The 18,665-nt window shown below is 40.8% G+C and overlaps 1 protein-coding gene across 1 annotated transcript in view; it reads right to left on the minus strand.

Annotated features, from left to right (window-relative positions):
- Window positions 1–18,665, minus strand: part of IQCA1L (IQ motif containing with AAA domain 1 like) — a 1,829,164-nt gene that overhangs the window by 1,341,905 nt on the left and 468,594 nt on the right. The window contains exon 5 of the mRNA XM_044067599.1: window positions 5,221–5,292. Coding sequence (XP_043923534.1) covers window positions 5,221–5,292 — 72 coding nt within the window. The remainder of the gene's footprint in view (window positions 1–5,220; window positions 5,293–18,665) is intronic.

Consider the following 18,665-nt stretch of genomic DNA (forward strand, 5'->3'; position numbering starts at 1 on the left):
AGAAAACAGGCAGAGTGCTGATGAGTTGGATGGTCAAGAAAAAAATCCTTAATAATCTCTGGTTCTCTCTGTTTAAATTGCTATTGCAGTCCTGATAAACATCACATCTTCTCTTTTACACTTTCCTGGAGTTCCCAGGCTACACATTAACTGCATTTACATTCTTAACATCTCCCTTTTGTTATCTTGCAGCTGATCAGGAACAGAACAATAAAAATACATTTGCATGTTTAAATCTAGCAATTTAGCTCTTGGTTAAAACAATAGAAGGAATTTCTTCATCTAGACCCCTCAGCACCACTGTCTGCTTCAAAGGGTCACCACATGCTTTACTTAGGTCAATAATGTGCACTGTTGTCACATTTATTTCCAGTTCCATATGTAACAGTATTTGTTTAAATTTAAGACAGCAAGCCTGTAGTTTACATTTATATTTACAAATGACAGAATTATCTGCAAAATTCTATCTGGCTCGGACGACAGCCTTTACCCTTCTGTATCAGTCTTCACAAGCAGTACATAAAATCAGAATGGCAACCAAAGATGCTCAATTTGAGGAAATAACAGGTAATCAGTTATAAGTGCCAAATTCTTTAAGTATATTAATATTATGCAGTGCTTTCAGAACCAAGGGGTGCTGCTTTGAATTCCTGTGACACTGAAAGTGCAGCAAATTAAGATAGTATTATTATCAGTAGAGAAGGTGAGGCAAAAGGGGTGATTTCTTTCTTTCTTTTGTATTTATTCATTCATTAATTCATTCATGCACACATTCATTTAATCATTCATCTATTCTTTTATATATATCTTGAACAGCCATTACCTGTATAGAATTGTCAGATATAAAGTATGGTTATATATTTAGTATGCAAAGTTACATTAATTATGTCAGCAACAACACAGTGAAATTAACAAGTAAGGCAATATACAAAGTTACAAAAGTAACATCGGTTTTAATGCCTAAAGAGCATGCAGCTATACTATAAAATGATTGCATGACTTAAACATGTGACTGTAGTATAACCTTCCAATTACAGAACAGATTTAGGATTTCAAACATGTGGCTCTCATATCAGCATGATGCTGGGTAAAAGAAACTGCTACAATACAGTCCTTGTTGCATTAACTATTTTTGTTTCGGAGATTGCAGCCTTCATATGAGTTTGAGACCTCTTGGATGTGACAGATTCAATGCATATTACAATATATGCATATGTGCAACTTATACTGTGTAGGAAACTAGTGGACAAATGTGACAAAGTTATAATTAAACATCTGCAAAGGGTAGCTTTTATGTATACTGTTTTACTGATCATAGCTTCAAAAAAATATATGTTCTATCTCATGCCACATGCTCCAGCATGTTTCAGCAGAAGATATTATTGTATACTTACGAGACATGTTGTGATGTTGCAGCAATCTGAATCTGGTTCATAGGTTGGTACTAGGCTATCAGTCCTAGGGCCTATACAAGCCTAGCCATAACAATTCCCTGGCTATTTTTCCCATAATATTTACTTCCATGGACCCATCTAACAGGACGACTGACATGATCCCGGGGGTAAATTTCCTGTCTCCCATCCAGTCATCAAGGTTCCTTGGTGCTCTGCTTGACATGTATGGCCAGTCTCTTCCAGAGTATGGGGAGTCTCTAGGTCAGGAACCTATCCTTCCTGCATGTTTTGTTCATTGTGATGACAAGGTTTAGGTCCCTGGAGCATGTGGGTCTGATGGCTTGGGATTTCTTTAAGTGTAGCATGTCCAACAGCTCTGGGTTTGACATGACCTTGTATGTTAAGCAGAGATTGCCTCTGAGCAGACGATATGTGACAGTGTATAGCTGGAGTTTTTTTAGTCAGTCAGCATAGGGTATCTGCTTTAGGCCTGTGATTCTTTTAGTGAGGTGTTACTGTGGCCCTTCCAGTTGTTGCAGATGTCTTATGAGGTACATATCAAATGGGGCATTGTACTCTATGATGGGTCTAATGAGGGATGAGTACAGTGGGATAATGACCTCCTTTTTTCTGGATGAAAAGCCCTTAGTGATGAGGTGTGTCACATAGAAGGATTTCCTGACTGTTGTGGCAATGTGGTTATCGAAGGTGAGTCCACTGTCCACCTGTGTTCCTAAGTCTCTTATCACTCTTTCAGTGTTTAGTGTACTGCCACCTATGTGGTAATTCATGGGTACATATTTTTTCCCAAAGGGGATAGCTATACACTTCTTGGCATTGAGCTTGAAACCATGGCTCTGGCACCAAGCATCTATTTCTGTAAGGCCCTTTTGTAGAATATCCACATCATTTGGGGATTCAATAATGACTCCCAGTTTGCAGTCATCTGCGAATTTTGTTAGCCAGAGTCCCTTAGTGTTGGCCTGTACTTCAGAGAAGTAGATGCCAAACAACAGCAGTCCCAGGACTGAACCCTGAGGTACTCCACTTGTCACATTTCTGGAGCTGGATTTGGAGTCGGCTACTTTTACAGTGTGGGTTCTGTCAGTAAGCCAGTTGGCAATCCATCGAATTATGTAGGGATTTATGTCCAGCTTAGTAAGTTTATTTATGATCCCAGAGTGGGGGATGGTGCCTAAGGCCTTGGTGAGGTGCAGATAGGCCGTGTGGAGTGTCTTATGCTCGTCCACGGCTCTGGAGACTGATTCAAAGAAGTCAATCAGGTTCAGGAGACATGATCAGCCCTTTATGAACCCAAACTGGATGGGGTCCAGTGTTTGAAGGTTGCCAATGTCTTTGTTTATAGGTTCCATGATGATACATTCCATGGCTTTCTAGATCAGGCTCATCAGACTGATGGGATGGTAGTTCCCAGGATCCAAGGTGGATCCCCCCCTTGTGGAGTGGGATAACTGTAGCTGTGCGCCACTCAGTGGGCACAAAGCCTGAGGTGAGGCTATGATTAAAAATGACACTTAAGTCAGGTGCCAGTTCATTTTGTAGTTCATGTAGTACACAGCCTGGGATATCATCTGGTCCCATGGATGCTGTATTCATAGCTTTGGAGAGGGAGGTTTTTACCTCTGTGGCCATGATTACCGGAATTTGGTGATCTTTCAGTATTAAGATGGGCCCTTTAGGGGGTGAGAGGGGGGTGAAGTTGGCACTGAATTGATCTGCCAGGATATTGGCAATGTCCTTGGGATAAGTATATTTAATGCCATTCTGTTGTAGCTCAGAGCAGATCTGAGCATTGCCATTTAGATTCTTGACATAGCTATAGAATGCCTTGTGGTTGTCTTTGGAATCTTTGGCAATTTTATTTTTGTAACTAGCTTTGGAGGATTTTATGAGGGATCTCAGCTTCTTGCTGAGGCTGGTAAGGGAGTTTTTTGCATCCTGGGATTTTCCTCTTTTCAGTTTCTTCCTTCTGTTGTACAGTTTGTTTATGACAGGGGACCACCAGATTGGCTTACTTTTTCTGGAGGAGAGCATCTTGGTTCTATTTGGGATGGCACGATTCATGCAAGAGTGGATGTGCTCGTACAGTGCTTTAGTGTAGGATTCAGCAATCGAACTTTCAGTTCCCATCTGCATGGGTATCATGAAGTTTGTCACTTCTGACTTGAGTAGCATGAAGTTGGCCTTAGAGAAGTTTTTTATGGAGGTTTCCTTACTGGGAGGTGGGGATGGGATGTGGATGTCAAAGGTAATTAGCTTATGGTCAGACCTAACCAACGAGGGGGTGACCACTGGTGTGGAGCATCTATTTCCCATGTTGGTATTGACCAGGTCCAGGATATTGGAGCTCCTGGTGGGACTATGGATTAGTTTATCCAGGGTATTGGAATTCATGAATTTCAAGAACCGTTGGGTAAAGGTGTTGTTACATGAGTAGTTTTCCCAGTTAATGGTAGGGTAGTTGAAATCACCCAGTATTAGGGTGTTTGGTTGTATCTTAATATTTTCCAGGATGTTTAGAAATGTGTAGTGAGAATCTTGGGGCAAGGAGGAGGATCTGTAGAAAGCTACAGTTTGGACTGCAGTCTTACCAAGTGTTAGTTGCACCTGGAGAATTTTGGATGCATTGTGTTGGGCAACTTGCCTGGAGGTGTGAATATTCTTGGTGAATATGGACACTCCTCCACCTTTAGTGTTTTGGTCCTGGTTTGGTGGCCAAAAAGTGTGGTAAGAGTTGTAACCAGGTATTGCAGAGGTGCTCTCTGGAGCCTTGAACCAGGTCTCAGTTACTGCACAGATATTGATGTTCTCCATTTTTAGGAGTGCCTAGAGAGAGTGCATTTTGAGGTTTAGACTTTTAGCATTGAGTAGCATTACCTTCAGATTTTGCATACTTGTACCTGTTATGGTGGTGGTTTTATCCTTTGACCCTTGCCTTAAAAAGGCACTATAGGGGGTGGCAAGAGCCTTAGCCAGTAACCTGAATCCCAGGGGAGACAGTTGCAGACCATCTCTGGCAAAGCATCGTGGTTTGTCGATCATGTCGTCCCAGGCAGACAGATACTGGATCCCCTTTGAATGACACCAGAAGCTTAGCCAATTGTCGAATTCATTCATTTTGTCCTTATACTGTGGTATCATTCTGGGTGAAGCAAGATGCTATTCATGGCTAGGGTCATACTTGCCTTGGTCACTTGATTCAAGAGCTCTTCCATGTCTCTTTTCATGTAGTCCAGGGAGGTACGTCTCAAGTCATTCACTCCAACATGGACAATGACAAAGTTGTATTTGCACTTGTTGTTGAGTGACTTGAGTGCATGTGTTATGTGGCAGATCCTGGCACCCGACAGGCAGCTGACTGTAATTTTCTCCTTGTTCAGCCTGGTGAGTGGGACATCAGTGTGCCTGACTATAGAGTCGCCTATGACTAAAGTGTTGGGTATGTTGTCTTGCCATAGGGGCTGTTGTTGGGTGGCACACTGGTGTTGTGAGCTATGTGATACTTTGGTTGTGATTGGTATTTGTTTGCGTTTCAGCTTCGGACGTCCTTGGTGTAATTATATCTTCCAGTGAGTGATAAACAGTCTGAAGTGGCTACAGCTAGCATTATAAATACTGATGTGTGTTCTAGAGAAAAGTACTACTCTGCTTCACCTTGTCCTAGTGTGCATCTTTACTGTTTTGTAATCCCAAAGCAAGGCTGCAAAGAAGCTGACACAAAATTGCAAGAAAAGAAAATGACACTATCTATCATTTAGTGAAGTAACGAAAGACTGACACTGCTTCAGGTGAAAAGCGTGCTCACCATGCCAATGAATATCATCTCGTCATCTCGTTCTTGTTTAGTCTTTTTCCTTTGCATACAACCTCTCCAGATCTACAGGAATGCAAAAAGAAATAAATCAACAGTGAGATTTAACTGAAAATATATATAATTTATATAAGTTCATTCTACAATGAATGGGGAATACAACTTTTTAATTATGGTTTTCAAATGTAAAATATAAAGCATTTAACATACATTGTGTAATATGTACATAACGACATATCCATTACAATACTGTTTGCAGTACTGCAGTAACAAAAGCAACATAACTATCAAATAGATCATTTTATAACAGACCTGATAAAAGAACTGAAAAAACTGTGACCACTACTAGACAAGAAAAACAGAACTAGACAATTGAAGATGTGACAGAAGAAGCACATTTATTAATGAAAAAATAAAAATAAATTGTGCATACATAAGTTCAACAATAAAAATCACTGGACTAAATTCATAACAGTATCTAATGAATTACACAAAGGAACTGCACATAAATGCTTTATAATTTATTTGCTAGCCAGATAAATGGGCTGATCCTAGCAGTTCATTTTTCTCTATGGCCTAGATTCTGTTGACACACTCAGTGAGTATCCACTTACATTCATTAGGACACAAATAGTATAGCTGGAGTATATGCATATTTAATTGGCATAGTAAATGAAGACAATATGACAAACAACTAGGAAAATGCAAGAAATCTGCATCATTTTGTATACTAGGAATACTACTTTTCGTATTGAGAAAGAAGGTACTGCTATAATGTTTCAGCATCGATGGGTGGAATTCATAGTCAAGTTGTGTAATACACAGAGCGTAACTGTGTTCGACGTGACCATGTGGATTGCACATGCGATTCATAGTATTAGCTGGTTCTGTAGAGCAGTAAGGAAGATAGTGTAAAAATTAATGCATGCAAATGGATTCATAATGGCATGCAAATGAAGTTCCTCAGTTTAGTGTGCGCATAATGACATGCAAATGATCAAATTTGAAAACAGGTCATCATTCATAATCAACGGTGCATTAGGTGCATAGAAAGTTGTGCATCACTACAGTAGCAAAAAGCAATGGCAACTTTCAGAGTCTCAATAACCAAAGATAGCTGGAGTAGCAGCAGTGTTTGCAAATCAGCACTTCCTGACTATAAAGGTTGCTATCTCATATCTAGAAGCATTACATGGAGTCAGGTGCATAAACAAAATGATAGTGGCAATGGGTATTATACCATCTGCTAAGTGACCAGCAGCTGACAGACCATTTATGTATTGTCAGATATATCACACAGGTATTGTTTTACATGTTTTGCCTACAAAGAGGATCAGGATGAATGCACAGACTTCTTATATTGGTAGCCACTAAAGTATGTGTAGAACTTACCACAGTTATTAGAAGGACCATCTAGAGAAAACCAGGGGCAAACTGGGTATATCACAGTATGTACCTCCCAATTTTGCAGAATTTTGCAGAATGCCCAAAGTTTTGACTTTACGTCCCTCATAAAAATTTGTGATCTTTTGGCAAGTCATTGAGGACTGAAGTCATCAAATAATAAAAGGTATTTGAGTATCAGACTTGATAGCCTTCCGATAGTGCATAGGTTCATAGGTAAGTACTATGCTAATGGCCCTGGAGCCTTTACAAGCCTACTCCATAGGATTACCCTGGCATCATGCCACTCAACATTAGTTCCCAGTGCCTCTGTCGAGTACAGCCCCTGGAGTGATCCGCGGGGAACATTTTCTATTTCCCATTCACTCAAGATTTTCTTGAAGAGGTCCAGTGAGATGCTCTGTTTGACATGTATGCGAAGTCTATTCCATAGCATGGGCAGTCTCTGGGTTATGAACTCCCTCCAGTATGTTCTGTTGATTGCGAATGAGGTTGAGGTCTCTGAAGCATGTGGTGTGGAGAGATTGGGATTTCTTTAGATGTAGCATTTCTAACAGTGTTGGGTCAGATAAGGCTTTGTAAGTCAAGCAGAGATCGCTTCTAAGTAGGCAATATGAGACAGAGAATAGTTGGAGTTTTTTGAGTCTGTCCATATAGGACAACTGTTTAAGGCCTAGGATCATCTTTGTGAGGTACTTTTACAGCCTCTCCAGTTGTTGCAGGTGTCTAGTGAGGTACATACCAAATGGGGCATTGTACTCGATGATTGGCCTAATGAGGAAGTGTAGAGGGATACACTGACCTCTTTCTTCCTGGATGCAAAACCCTTAGTAATGAGATATGCCACATAGAAGGACTTTCTGTCCACAGTGGCAATGTGGTAGTCAAAAGAGACGTTGCTGTCAACCTGTGTTTCCAGATCTCTTACAATGCCTTCTGTGTTCAGTGGACTACCATCAATGTGTAATTCATGGGAACCGAGTTTTTCCCAACGGGGATAATGACACATTTTTTGGCATTGAGCTTAAGGCCGTGGTGTTGACACCAGTCGTTGGTCTCAGTGAGGTCTTTCTGCAGGATGTCAACATCATTTGGGGAGTTAGTAATAGTTCCCAACTTGCAATTGTTTGCGAACTTTGTCAGCCAGAGTCTCTTCATGCTGGACTTCAGAGACGTAGTTACCAAACAGGAGAAGACCCAGGACCGAACCATGTGGGACTCCACTCATGACTGGTCGGCAGTCTGACTTGGAGTCAGCTACTTTCACACTGTGGGTTCTATCTGTGAGCCAGTTTGCAACCCACCTAGTGATATAGGGGTTGATGTTTAGCTCTTGCAATACATGGTCTTAAACTTCTCTGCCAAACATGTAGTCCTCCCTTTATGTTCCTGTTGTGTTTCAGATGATGCAGGATACACACTGTATCCCCAGTTGATTATGCCTACAAAGAACCCACATAGCATCATTGAACAACACTGACAATGCACAAGCCAGAAACCTCATTGTTCATGTGCTTGGCCTCCTGAAGCATGCTTCCACTGCCTGAATACATCTGAGAGGCTCTGCAGTATGCCCTACCACTACTTGTAAGATGGTCTTTCTATTCCCCATACTCCATTACATGTTTACTAGGATGCATGCAAACCATCCATCCATCCAGGGGAATATACAGACTCACTACAACTGCCCCTGTCACAGTCACATGTCAAAATCTAGCAACAATGAGACCAGGAGACAGTGAGGAGTAGCTGCACACAACCACCAACAATGAAAGGCACAGTACATGGCAGTGTATGCAACATGGTAGCATCTAATCGAGCTCTATGGGTCCATGACATGCACACAGAGAAAGTGTGGTATCACAAAAAACAAACATGATGCATGCAGTGTTAGTTAAAGTCAATGCAGGGCAGTGCATGGTCGAGTCACACTGTGCATCAGACATCTACACAAACATCACACAGGATGGAGAGTGTCATCATCATCATCATCATTATCATTATTATCATCATCATCTGCACAGATGTCAAGTGCCACAGACATATGGTTTGCATAACAACCTGGGAGGACAGGTCACCAGAAGTATTGGTGGGAGTCTTTGTCAAGGGATACCATACCTCTTGACTGTCTAGATTTTTGCAGAATGTCCAGATTTTTGCATCATATTTTTGGCATGTTCCTCATAAAATATGTGGTCTTCTAGCAAATCACAAAGGATTAAAGTCATTAAATAATTACATACATATGAGTTTCAGACTTCACATCCATAGAAAATGAATGGTAACACAAATCCTGTTATTCTAGCAACTTCCTAAGTTTATAATAACACTAGTTAAAATCTGTCCCTGTTTTGGCCTTTGTCTCCCCATTATTTTAGGCTTTGTCTGGAGTTCTTGCCCTGAGAGGTATGAGGAGTACTCTGAATAAATGGTAATGACTTCCATGTGAGGCAAGGGCTGCCTCTATGCGATCATAACAGGGAGGGGGGCCAAAGCATGGCTGTGATTTGGGGCTGGTTCTAGTTTGTCGTGGCAGGAATCCAGGACCCCTGCAGCAAGTATGGATTATTATTGCAGCAATAATAACTGTGCTGATTCTGTTGGCAAGGTGTCCTGTCTCAGAAGACTGGCAGTCATCACCACCCACAGTAAGGTGGCAGACTGAGATATCACCAGATTCACAGGAGCAGCCTGTGTGCCCTAGGATGTCTTCCTGATGTGACTACTTCATGCATGGATTTGCCACTGAACATAGACAACACTGATGTGTAGCATATTGATGAAGCAACTTGCTATTCTGTGTTCAGAAATGGATATGGAAGCCATGCATCCCACCATAGTCCCCATAAGACTTACAATGGTATAATCTCTAGAATCCATGGCTTATTTAGTAGTGAAGGATGAAATCCTCTTGGAAGCCATAAGGCACACCAATCTTCATGAGCTATGGAGATGGAGTAGCTCTATGCCTGGATGACCTCCTTCCTTACCTTTTGACTAAGCCCTAGCACTTCCTGCATATCAGAGGCCAGCTGTGACACATGCTGCCATCATGATCCCCTTGTAGGTTGCCATACTGGAGATATCCCTATATCAGATGCAGCAGACTCCTCTGCTACTGCAATTACAGGTGAACAGTGCTGGTACTTTCAGTCACAGCAGAGCATCACCAACAGGGATGATGAGCACACATGTTGTACAGTCAATACACCAGGTGTGGATGATGTTGTACCTTCACCCTGAACAGTGGGTGAAGGACCATCCAAGAGGAAAGCAGACAGTGCCTGTGAGTCATCTGACTATAACTTGATCTGTGGCTTGGCATCATCAACAGACTCTGCATAGCTGTTGACATCATACTGTTGATTTGGCCACAGCCCATACAGGTTGTCACCACAATAGTGGTCACACCGGTGAATCTCAATGCTTTCATGCTTTGTGTGAGGCCCTGTATTGTGTATGCAATCAGAGGTACATATAAACAAAAGACACATACCTTGGTTGCCACTACTGTGTGACTGATGTACCTATGAAAAAAAGAAAGTGTTATGTACGACCTGCCAACACACAGTGCATAGTTCTGATATATAAATTCATTTTAATTACCAACCTGATGCATCAGGTATGCAGTCACACAGAAATTTCAGAGGGTGCATGTGCCTCTTCTTTTTCTGTTCCACTGTTTGCAGCTGGTGTCCACTCCTCCAGGTATGATACCTGTACATTCATCATTATCAAGCAATGACTCTAGTAATGTCTTCTCATCAGTTAGGCTTGCAGCAGGTGATGCCACCCCTCCATTGGCTGACCTTTCTACCACTATGCTGCATGTTTCCTTGAAGGCCCACCTAATCGTGTCTGTCACATACCTCCAACTGTGCTGTCCTGTGTGACTTCACCCCCAAAAAATTATTAATGTCATGATGGACCACTGTCTCCTAAATGTAAGGTCAGTGAACACCTTTATCCCTAATAGGTAGCATCCATGGGTCCCCATGGGTGCTGAGTGTATGTAAAAAGATATTCTCAGCTTGGCTGCAGTTGTCCACCCACTGCCATCTACTCCCTGTAGATGTTATGAGGACAACTATGGAGAGCAAGAGACACAGCTGTGCATTGGTGACTGCTGGGGACAGTTGGCTACTAATTACAATCACAGGTATACACATTAGTGCAGGTTTGGACAGGGGGTATGAACATAATAGCTGTTACACATATGCTGAGCTGTGGATAGTGGGGTATTGCAATGATACCCCGGAGCAACAGGAAGGGTAGACATGTGGATGCTTTCAGCTGGGATGACTGCCAGAAGAGGTCTTTGTAGATATACAAGTGAAGGGTGGACTTCACAGACAGCATGAGTAGGTGGTGGGCACTATGTTGCAGCATGTGGTAGTGGTCTCCTGTGATATGATGCTGGAGTTACATACCCTGGCCTTACCACATTATCAGTTTGCAGCCAGTATGCATAAGACATACCAGATATGTGGGAAAAGATAGTTCTAATAGCAGGCTGTCTTCCCTCACCTACAATGTAGATATTCATTCAGATACATATATGATGAGTTGGCTGTATGCAGGCACAAATTTCAGGAGACCATATTATACATTAATGGATCCTATCAGAAAACTGGAACACTCACATGAGCCAAATGACAATTATCTAGTCAAAAAATCTGAAAAATGAAACAGTCAAAAGTAAAACAAACAAAACACCTGTTATATCAGATATTGGCCCACATTAAGGAAAGGAGCAATAGCCTGATCCCTGCTATGCCACAATCCTGCCAATACAGGTCCTGTTCACTTGCAGCCTTCAATATTTTCTCTTCTGTGCAGATTCTGTATGTCCTCCTTGCAGTCGAGTGAGTTTTAAAAAAGACATGCAGGCAGGTGCATGCATGTATGTGTGCCTTCTGTGAAGGTTGGGAGCTGGGCTGGCAACTTGACACCGTATAAACTTCACTGCCAATCAATCTGTGGACCGGTGATCCACTGTGGTGACCCCTAACTGGAAAAGCTGAAAGACATTGCTTTTGAGATTTTCAGCTCGAAATTGTGATTTTGGCTTATGTGAGCATTTAATTTTGTGTTCTGTTCAAATGCTTACATAGATATCACATCAGCGATATACCTCTTCACATATTACTGCAGAACACTGTGTAATTCCTCAGGCTGCACCTTCTGAAAACTCTTCTTTTCTGCTGCTAGAAAGAATGTTGCAAAGCTGCTGGCACTTCTTTTTCTGTTTATGGTTTAGCATTTAACAAAACGTAGCATCCACTTAAGCGAGCAGATTAGTAGTAGCTTGCATGACGTGTATTCATATGAGGCTATATTCCATATATGTATATGAATTTGCTATATTTCAGTGAAAAAACACAGGTGATATGATGCCCAGATAGACCCCACAGCATATACACATGCCAGCAATAGACCACCACCAAGGACTCACTTTCTGTGAAAGTATACGTCTTGCTTTATTGCTGCACATAGTTTAGAATTCACATTTCCTTTGTGAAGCATAGGAACCCATCTTGTTTTACAAGACATTTGTGGTTGCAGCTGCCAGATATAATATCTCTTGGAGATGTCTGCCTAGTGTGTTAAGGAGACATTTCTGCTCTACCTGTAGTACAGCCTGTTGAGGGACTGACTTCTTCAACTCTATCAGGGACTATTTCAGAAGACAGATGCCTGATCTGACTTGGCTGACCTGTTGAGTGACAACTAGTGAAGTAGGGACAGCATAATCATTTACAGCACTGCCAATCTGAAGGTCTCCAGCAGGGGGAAATGGAGGTTTACAGAAAAGGCTCCCTTTTTAACTGCTACTCTTTTTTAAACTACAATTCTAACTTTTTTCCCTGTCATTCAGAGCAGTCCTATTAAAGGCTGTTCTCCTTGACAGATGCCAGGATACACTCAGTTGGCTACTGTGGTGCATATTGTGTGGTACTGCACAACTGTTCAGTTGTGAGGCAGTGGGCACCATTTTAGGCTTCTGATGTCTTGCATGCACATGAAAATCTGTAGTTTAGTTGTGAGGCTGTGTGGGCACATTCACAGGCTTCTGTTATCACATACTATACATATACACACAACTGTAGTTTTGCACTAATGCCTGCATGCCTCATACACCTGTGCTTGAACTCTGTTTTATCTCTTGTGTATTTTATTATGAGCAGTCAGCATATCACTCACATGCCATTGTATCTCCAAACCAGGTATACCCCTATCCTATTGTACCACAGCCCTCCACATGTGCATTGCCCACATCTTGCAATCAGTATTTGTTGTCCCTATGTTTCTTTCTCTTTCATGCCCTGGTCTTCCCTTCCTACTGTGTAGGCACCCACCCCTGTATGACTGCATTGTTTTTTGGTTGTGTGCCCCATTGCCTAACCTTGCCCTCTTTCATTCCCAGTTTCTCTGTCACCCTTCCCCCACAGAAAATGTGCTTTGACTTCCCTGATTGCTTTTCCTATACAGTTTCTTTCTGTGTGTACCTCTGATTGCTATATTATGCTATTTTCTATGGTTCAGTATTACTCTCTCTTCTACTTTCACAAAACCAGTAAGTTGACTAAGGAAGGTATGCATGACAGAGACACAGGAATACAGCCAAAATAAATCCTTTAATCCGTGTAGGTTAGCGCTTTCGTATTGGTGATACCAATACTTCATCAGACAAAAGACAATCTGTTACAACAGTTTTTAAAGAAGTGAATCAATTAATTCAAGTCAGCTGACTGTATTAATTAAAATTTAAAATAATAGCTGTTCTAAAAGTTAAATAAAAAAAATATGTGAAAAATATATGCAATGTACAAATAATGTATCAGCACTAACATAACAATTTATTTCTAGATTCTCAAAATAACCCCACTATTTTATAAACTAAAACACTAATGTAATAATGGCTTTAATTTTAAAACACAAGCTAAAAAGCATGCTTCTTTTAATCCAGGCTCCTTATAAAAATTCAAACGTAGCTGCCATACAATTTTTGTTCTGACTTTAAGGATATTGGTCCACCTCTCTCATCAAAAGAAACATGGTCAATAATTTTAAACAGCTATTATTTTAAATTGTATTTAATAAAGTCAGCTGACTTGAATTAATTGATTCACTTCTTTAAAAACTGTTGTAACAGATTGCCTTTTGTCTGATGAAGTATTGGTATCACCAATACGAAAGTGCTAACCTACATGGATTAAAGGATTTATTTTGGCTGTATTCCTGTGTCTCCATTGTGCATACCTTCCTTAGTCAAGTTTTGTTTAGTTTTATTAGTTTTGTGTTTTGTATGAAACCAGTAAGTGTCCAGGTAAGTGGAAGCTCAACAGCAGGTGTTTGCACTGTGATACAAGTTAGTACTATGTTATCTTTACACACGGCTTTCTCCAGCACGTGCTGGCTCATTCTACCTGCTGCCTTTGAGTCTCACTAAACAGAACAGAAGAAAATGATTTCAAAAGAATGCTGTAAAAGGCAGAAATACATACCTCTCAACTCTCCTGAAGTTTGTAGAATGAGGTCTGTTCATCATTAAATTTCTCTTTTTCTTTGGCAAACAATTGAGGACTGCAGTCAATGAATAATGATACATAATTGGGTTTTAGACCTCATATCCTTTACAAATTGCATACAAATGCAAAACATTGATCTAGCAAATTTCCAACATTGCAGCAGCAATATTTAAAATTTGTCCCTGACTTTGGGCTCCCCCTCCATGATTTTTGGCTTTGTCCAGAAGTTTTGCACCAAGAGGTTGAAAGGTATGCAGAAATATAAATACAGAACACACATAATTAGAGTTCAAGGCAGTATGGTGTGAGCATGTAAGTATAAAGCAATTTTAAAACAGGAAATATTATCTCAATTGAAGATATGAAGAAAAAGACAAATGTGGCTTACAGAGCTAGACAGCCACATGCCACTATCTTGCTCATACACATTTCCATATTTGCATTTCCTTCTGCCTTGTGTTTATTCAGCATTTCAAACCCAAGGACTAGTCCTTATTTGAGGATACTTAAGTCAAACCTCATAACTGTTATGTTTCCTCTCCTCTTTTTTCATAACGTACATTGAGTGAAGTTTGAAACCCTAGTGTTTTTAATTTAGTTACAAATGTTAAATAATAAATAAAATAAATAAATAAATAAATAAAATAGTGGCATCTGCCTGAGTTGACAATAGTTCAAGTGGATGTTAAAAATCCAACGATACTTGCTGATAAGAAAACGTAATAAAATATTTCAGTTTTCTATCCCTACAAAGTTTTAAAACTGTTGAAATATTATCCATCCTGGAAAAATATGATATACTAAAATAATACTATAATAATTTACATTCAATAAAATCATAAAATAAAGGAAATTTCAAAATGTAAACTATCATTTAACTAAATTCAACGCACTTTTTTGTCTAAGAAACTATACAATCATTCTACTGTGACAAACTAAGACACTGCATTCCATATTTCCAATACTGGTGGTATATATTTTGGATTTGAGACTCTAAACAGCTATGTACTAATCTTCTTTAAAGTGCAGTTATTTCCCTTTCAACTTGAAAACTACAAGCATCTGATTCTTTTCCGTGCACACATGCGCACACACATGCACACACACACACACACACACACACACACACACACACACACACACACACACACACACACACACACACACACACACACATCTAGAAGCAGTAAAAAATCATCTGCTGCTAAACGCTCAAAGTCTTAGCATGAAACTGCACTCACTGGAAGCAGTCCTCATCTTGGAAGATGCTGGCATCTGTGCAGTCACAGAGACCTGGATCAAGGCAGCGAACAGCACTACAGCCATACTGGGTTACACCACCTACCATATGTTCAGACCATGAATGGAAGGCATGAAAACTAAAGGAGGCGGTCTATCAATATTCATTAAAAATACATACACCTCCAGACTGGTTAAACAGTATGATTCCCTGGAGACATTTCAGCTGCAACTAACTGTTGGTAGGATACCTATTGAAGTCATTGCCAGCTACAGGACCCCTCCGTGAGTTAAGATACCCACTCTGCCTACTTGGATCTACTGGAATCCATCAAGATACACCCAAACACCATGGTTCTGGGTGATTTTAATTTCCCGTCCATTAACTGGGTAAGTTACTCATGCTCAAACTCACTTTCCCAAAGGTTCTTCGAGTTTATTAACTCCAATGTCCTGTACCAGCTGGTGGACACCCCAACTATATGGGGGACCACTGTAGCACCCCCGACTGTGAGGTCTTCCCTTGTCAGATCTGACTACATATCAGTCTCATTTGAAGTATCTATCACACTGGCCCCACCCCCAGCAGCAGCAACTAAATTAAAAAACTTCTCCAAAGCAGATTATATCCTTCTAACGGATGTTATAAATGGCTTCACTGCACCTCCCCCCTCAGATAGAAGTGGCAACTATGCTGAGTCCTACATCAATGCTTTTTACAGACACCTATATAAACAGCATTGATAGGGCCGTACCGGATAAGACCAGATCAACCTCTTCAAGGAAGAGCAAACCTGCCTGGTGGACAACTGCCATTAAAAGGCTTTACAATAAAAGGAATAAATTGTTGTCCAAAAGAGGGAGTGTGACCTAAACTGGAAACAGTCCCTGCTCAGCTTAAATGAGTAAATAAGACTTCTTGTGAAGTCCTCCAAAGCAAACTATAAATCCAAATTAGTGTCCTGAAGTAAGGATAACCATAAGGTGTTCTTTAATTACATCTGTAGCCTAAAAGGTAAGACTCAGATTTGTGCTGAACTGGTAGTTAATGATACCATATACAGTGAGCCTGTGGAGATAGCAAACCTGTTATCAGACAGGTTCTGCGAAAACTTCACTCCCCTGTCCCCACCACACATACTCTATGAAATTCCTTCCACCTATCCCCCACCCTGTATCTCTAGAGAGCAGGTCATAAATGCCCTCTCTAAGGCCATCTATAGGACCTGATAACATCCCAGGCTGTGTCCTACATGGGCTCCAACAAAAATTAGCAACACCATTGGGTACTCTTTTCAGTCATAGTCTAAGCACCAGCTTCATTCCAGCTGAATGGAAAATGGTAACTGTTATCCCTTACATAAGGGTGGTGCTTCCACTGACCCCAGGAACTATAGAACTATTAGCCTGACTAGCCTTACCTGCAAAGCTATGGAGCAAATCATCATGGACCTTATCAACAAAGACATAGATAATCTCTAAGCATTTGACCCTACTCAATTTGGATTTGTCAAAGGGAGATCATGACTGTTAAACCTGGTGGACTTCTTCGAGACAGTCACCAGAGCCCTGGACGAGGAGAAAACTGTGTATACAACCTATCTGGACTTGGCCAAGGCCTTTGACACTATTCCTCAGTCAGGCATTATTGACAAACTCATCCAGCTAGGTATCAACATTTATATCATTAGGTGGGTCACTAACTGGCTCATTGATAAAACCCATACAGTCAAAATAGGGGACTGTACCTCCAATAGCAGACCCATAACCAGTGGTGTTCCACAGGGATCAGTCCTGGGACCTCTACTGTTTGGAATTTATATTTCCAGAGTACAAGCAAAAAACTAAAGGTCTGTGGTTGACAAAGTTTGCTGACAACTGATAACTGGGAACGGTCATAGAATACCTAAACAATGTCAACATTCTACGAGAGGGTCTTACGCAAACAAATGATTGGTGCCAAAGTCACAGCCTTAAAATCAATGCAAAAAATGTATTACCATCCCTTTCAGTAAGAACAATGTTCCTGCTAACTACCACATCAATAGAAACACCCTAAGCATGCACTCAGTGGTGAGAGACCTGGGCACGCAGGCTGACAGCCACCTTACCTTTGATCACCATGTCTCCACAGTGGTAAGAAGGGGATTCTGTATTGCTCATCTCATAAGTAAGGGCATTGTTGCCAGAAAAAAAGAAGTTATAATATCCATGTACTCTTCTTTCATCAGGCCAATAATTGAGTAAAACACCCCTTTTGGTGTGTACTTTTCCAGGCACCTGCAGCAATTGAAGAGACCACAGAAGTTATTCACAAGGGCAATTTATAGCATTCAGCATCTGTCCTATGTGTATTGGCTGATATCACTGTCACTTTACTTCCTTTCATATGGACTACTCAGAGGCACTCTCTACCTTGTGTATTAGCAATCTCTGATGTCTCTGCTTTATTGGAAATGCCGTATGTCCATAAGTCCAATGGCTCACAGGTTACTCACTCTAAAGACCTTAACCTGGTATGTGACATTAACAGAACCTGCTGGAGGGACAGATTTGTCTCTCAGAGGTTACCACACCTGTGGAACAGACTCCCGATTCATGTCAAGCAGAACACCCCTTTGGCTGTCTTCAAGTGCAATCTGGACGATTGAATTGGTAACTGTAAATTCTCCCCAGGGGTTTCACCTGTGTCTCTTTCTGACAGCAGCAACAGGTAATAATCATGGAAACAATGGCAGAATTTGGCTAGTCTTATAAGGGCCCTAAGGCCATTAGCCTAGTAACTTCCTATGTTCCTATCGTTTGAACAGATTACCATTTAGTGACACTTCCAGGTGCTTCTGAAGTTAATCCATCTCATGCCTTTAGGCATCTTATATAGCATGCTCACATTTTGATTAATAGTTTCAAAACCATGCTACATATAAGTTATTTAAATGTTTCATCTTAAAGATTAGATGATATGCAACACAACTGCACAACACTGCTGTTGATAATATTGAATTTTGTTTTGCCTTTCCTTGTGCTTGTATTGAAAAAGTGCATTTTGCCTCTTAGTTGTCTTTTCTACTGATTTAATCAAACTGAATTCATTTTCTAGCTAGCTGTCGGATAAAGTAGTGTATTCTTACACTCTAGCAAGCACTTATTTTTATATCAAGAGGATAGTGGACTTTCTATCTAGTGCACTGAGAGGTAGCATGCTCTGTTTAGCTTGGGGAAACACTTGAAATTTCTGCATCAAGAAAATAAGAATATTTTGTG

The sequence above is a fragment of the Protopterus annectens genome, chromosome 3.part1 (assembly GCF_019279795.1).
Source record: "Protopterus annectens isolate FY-2018-M chromosome 3.part1, PAN1.0, whole genome shotgun sequence".
Lineage (NCBI taxonomy): Eukaryota > Metazoa > Chordata > Ceratodontiformes > Protopteridae > Protopterus > Protopterus annectens.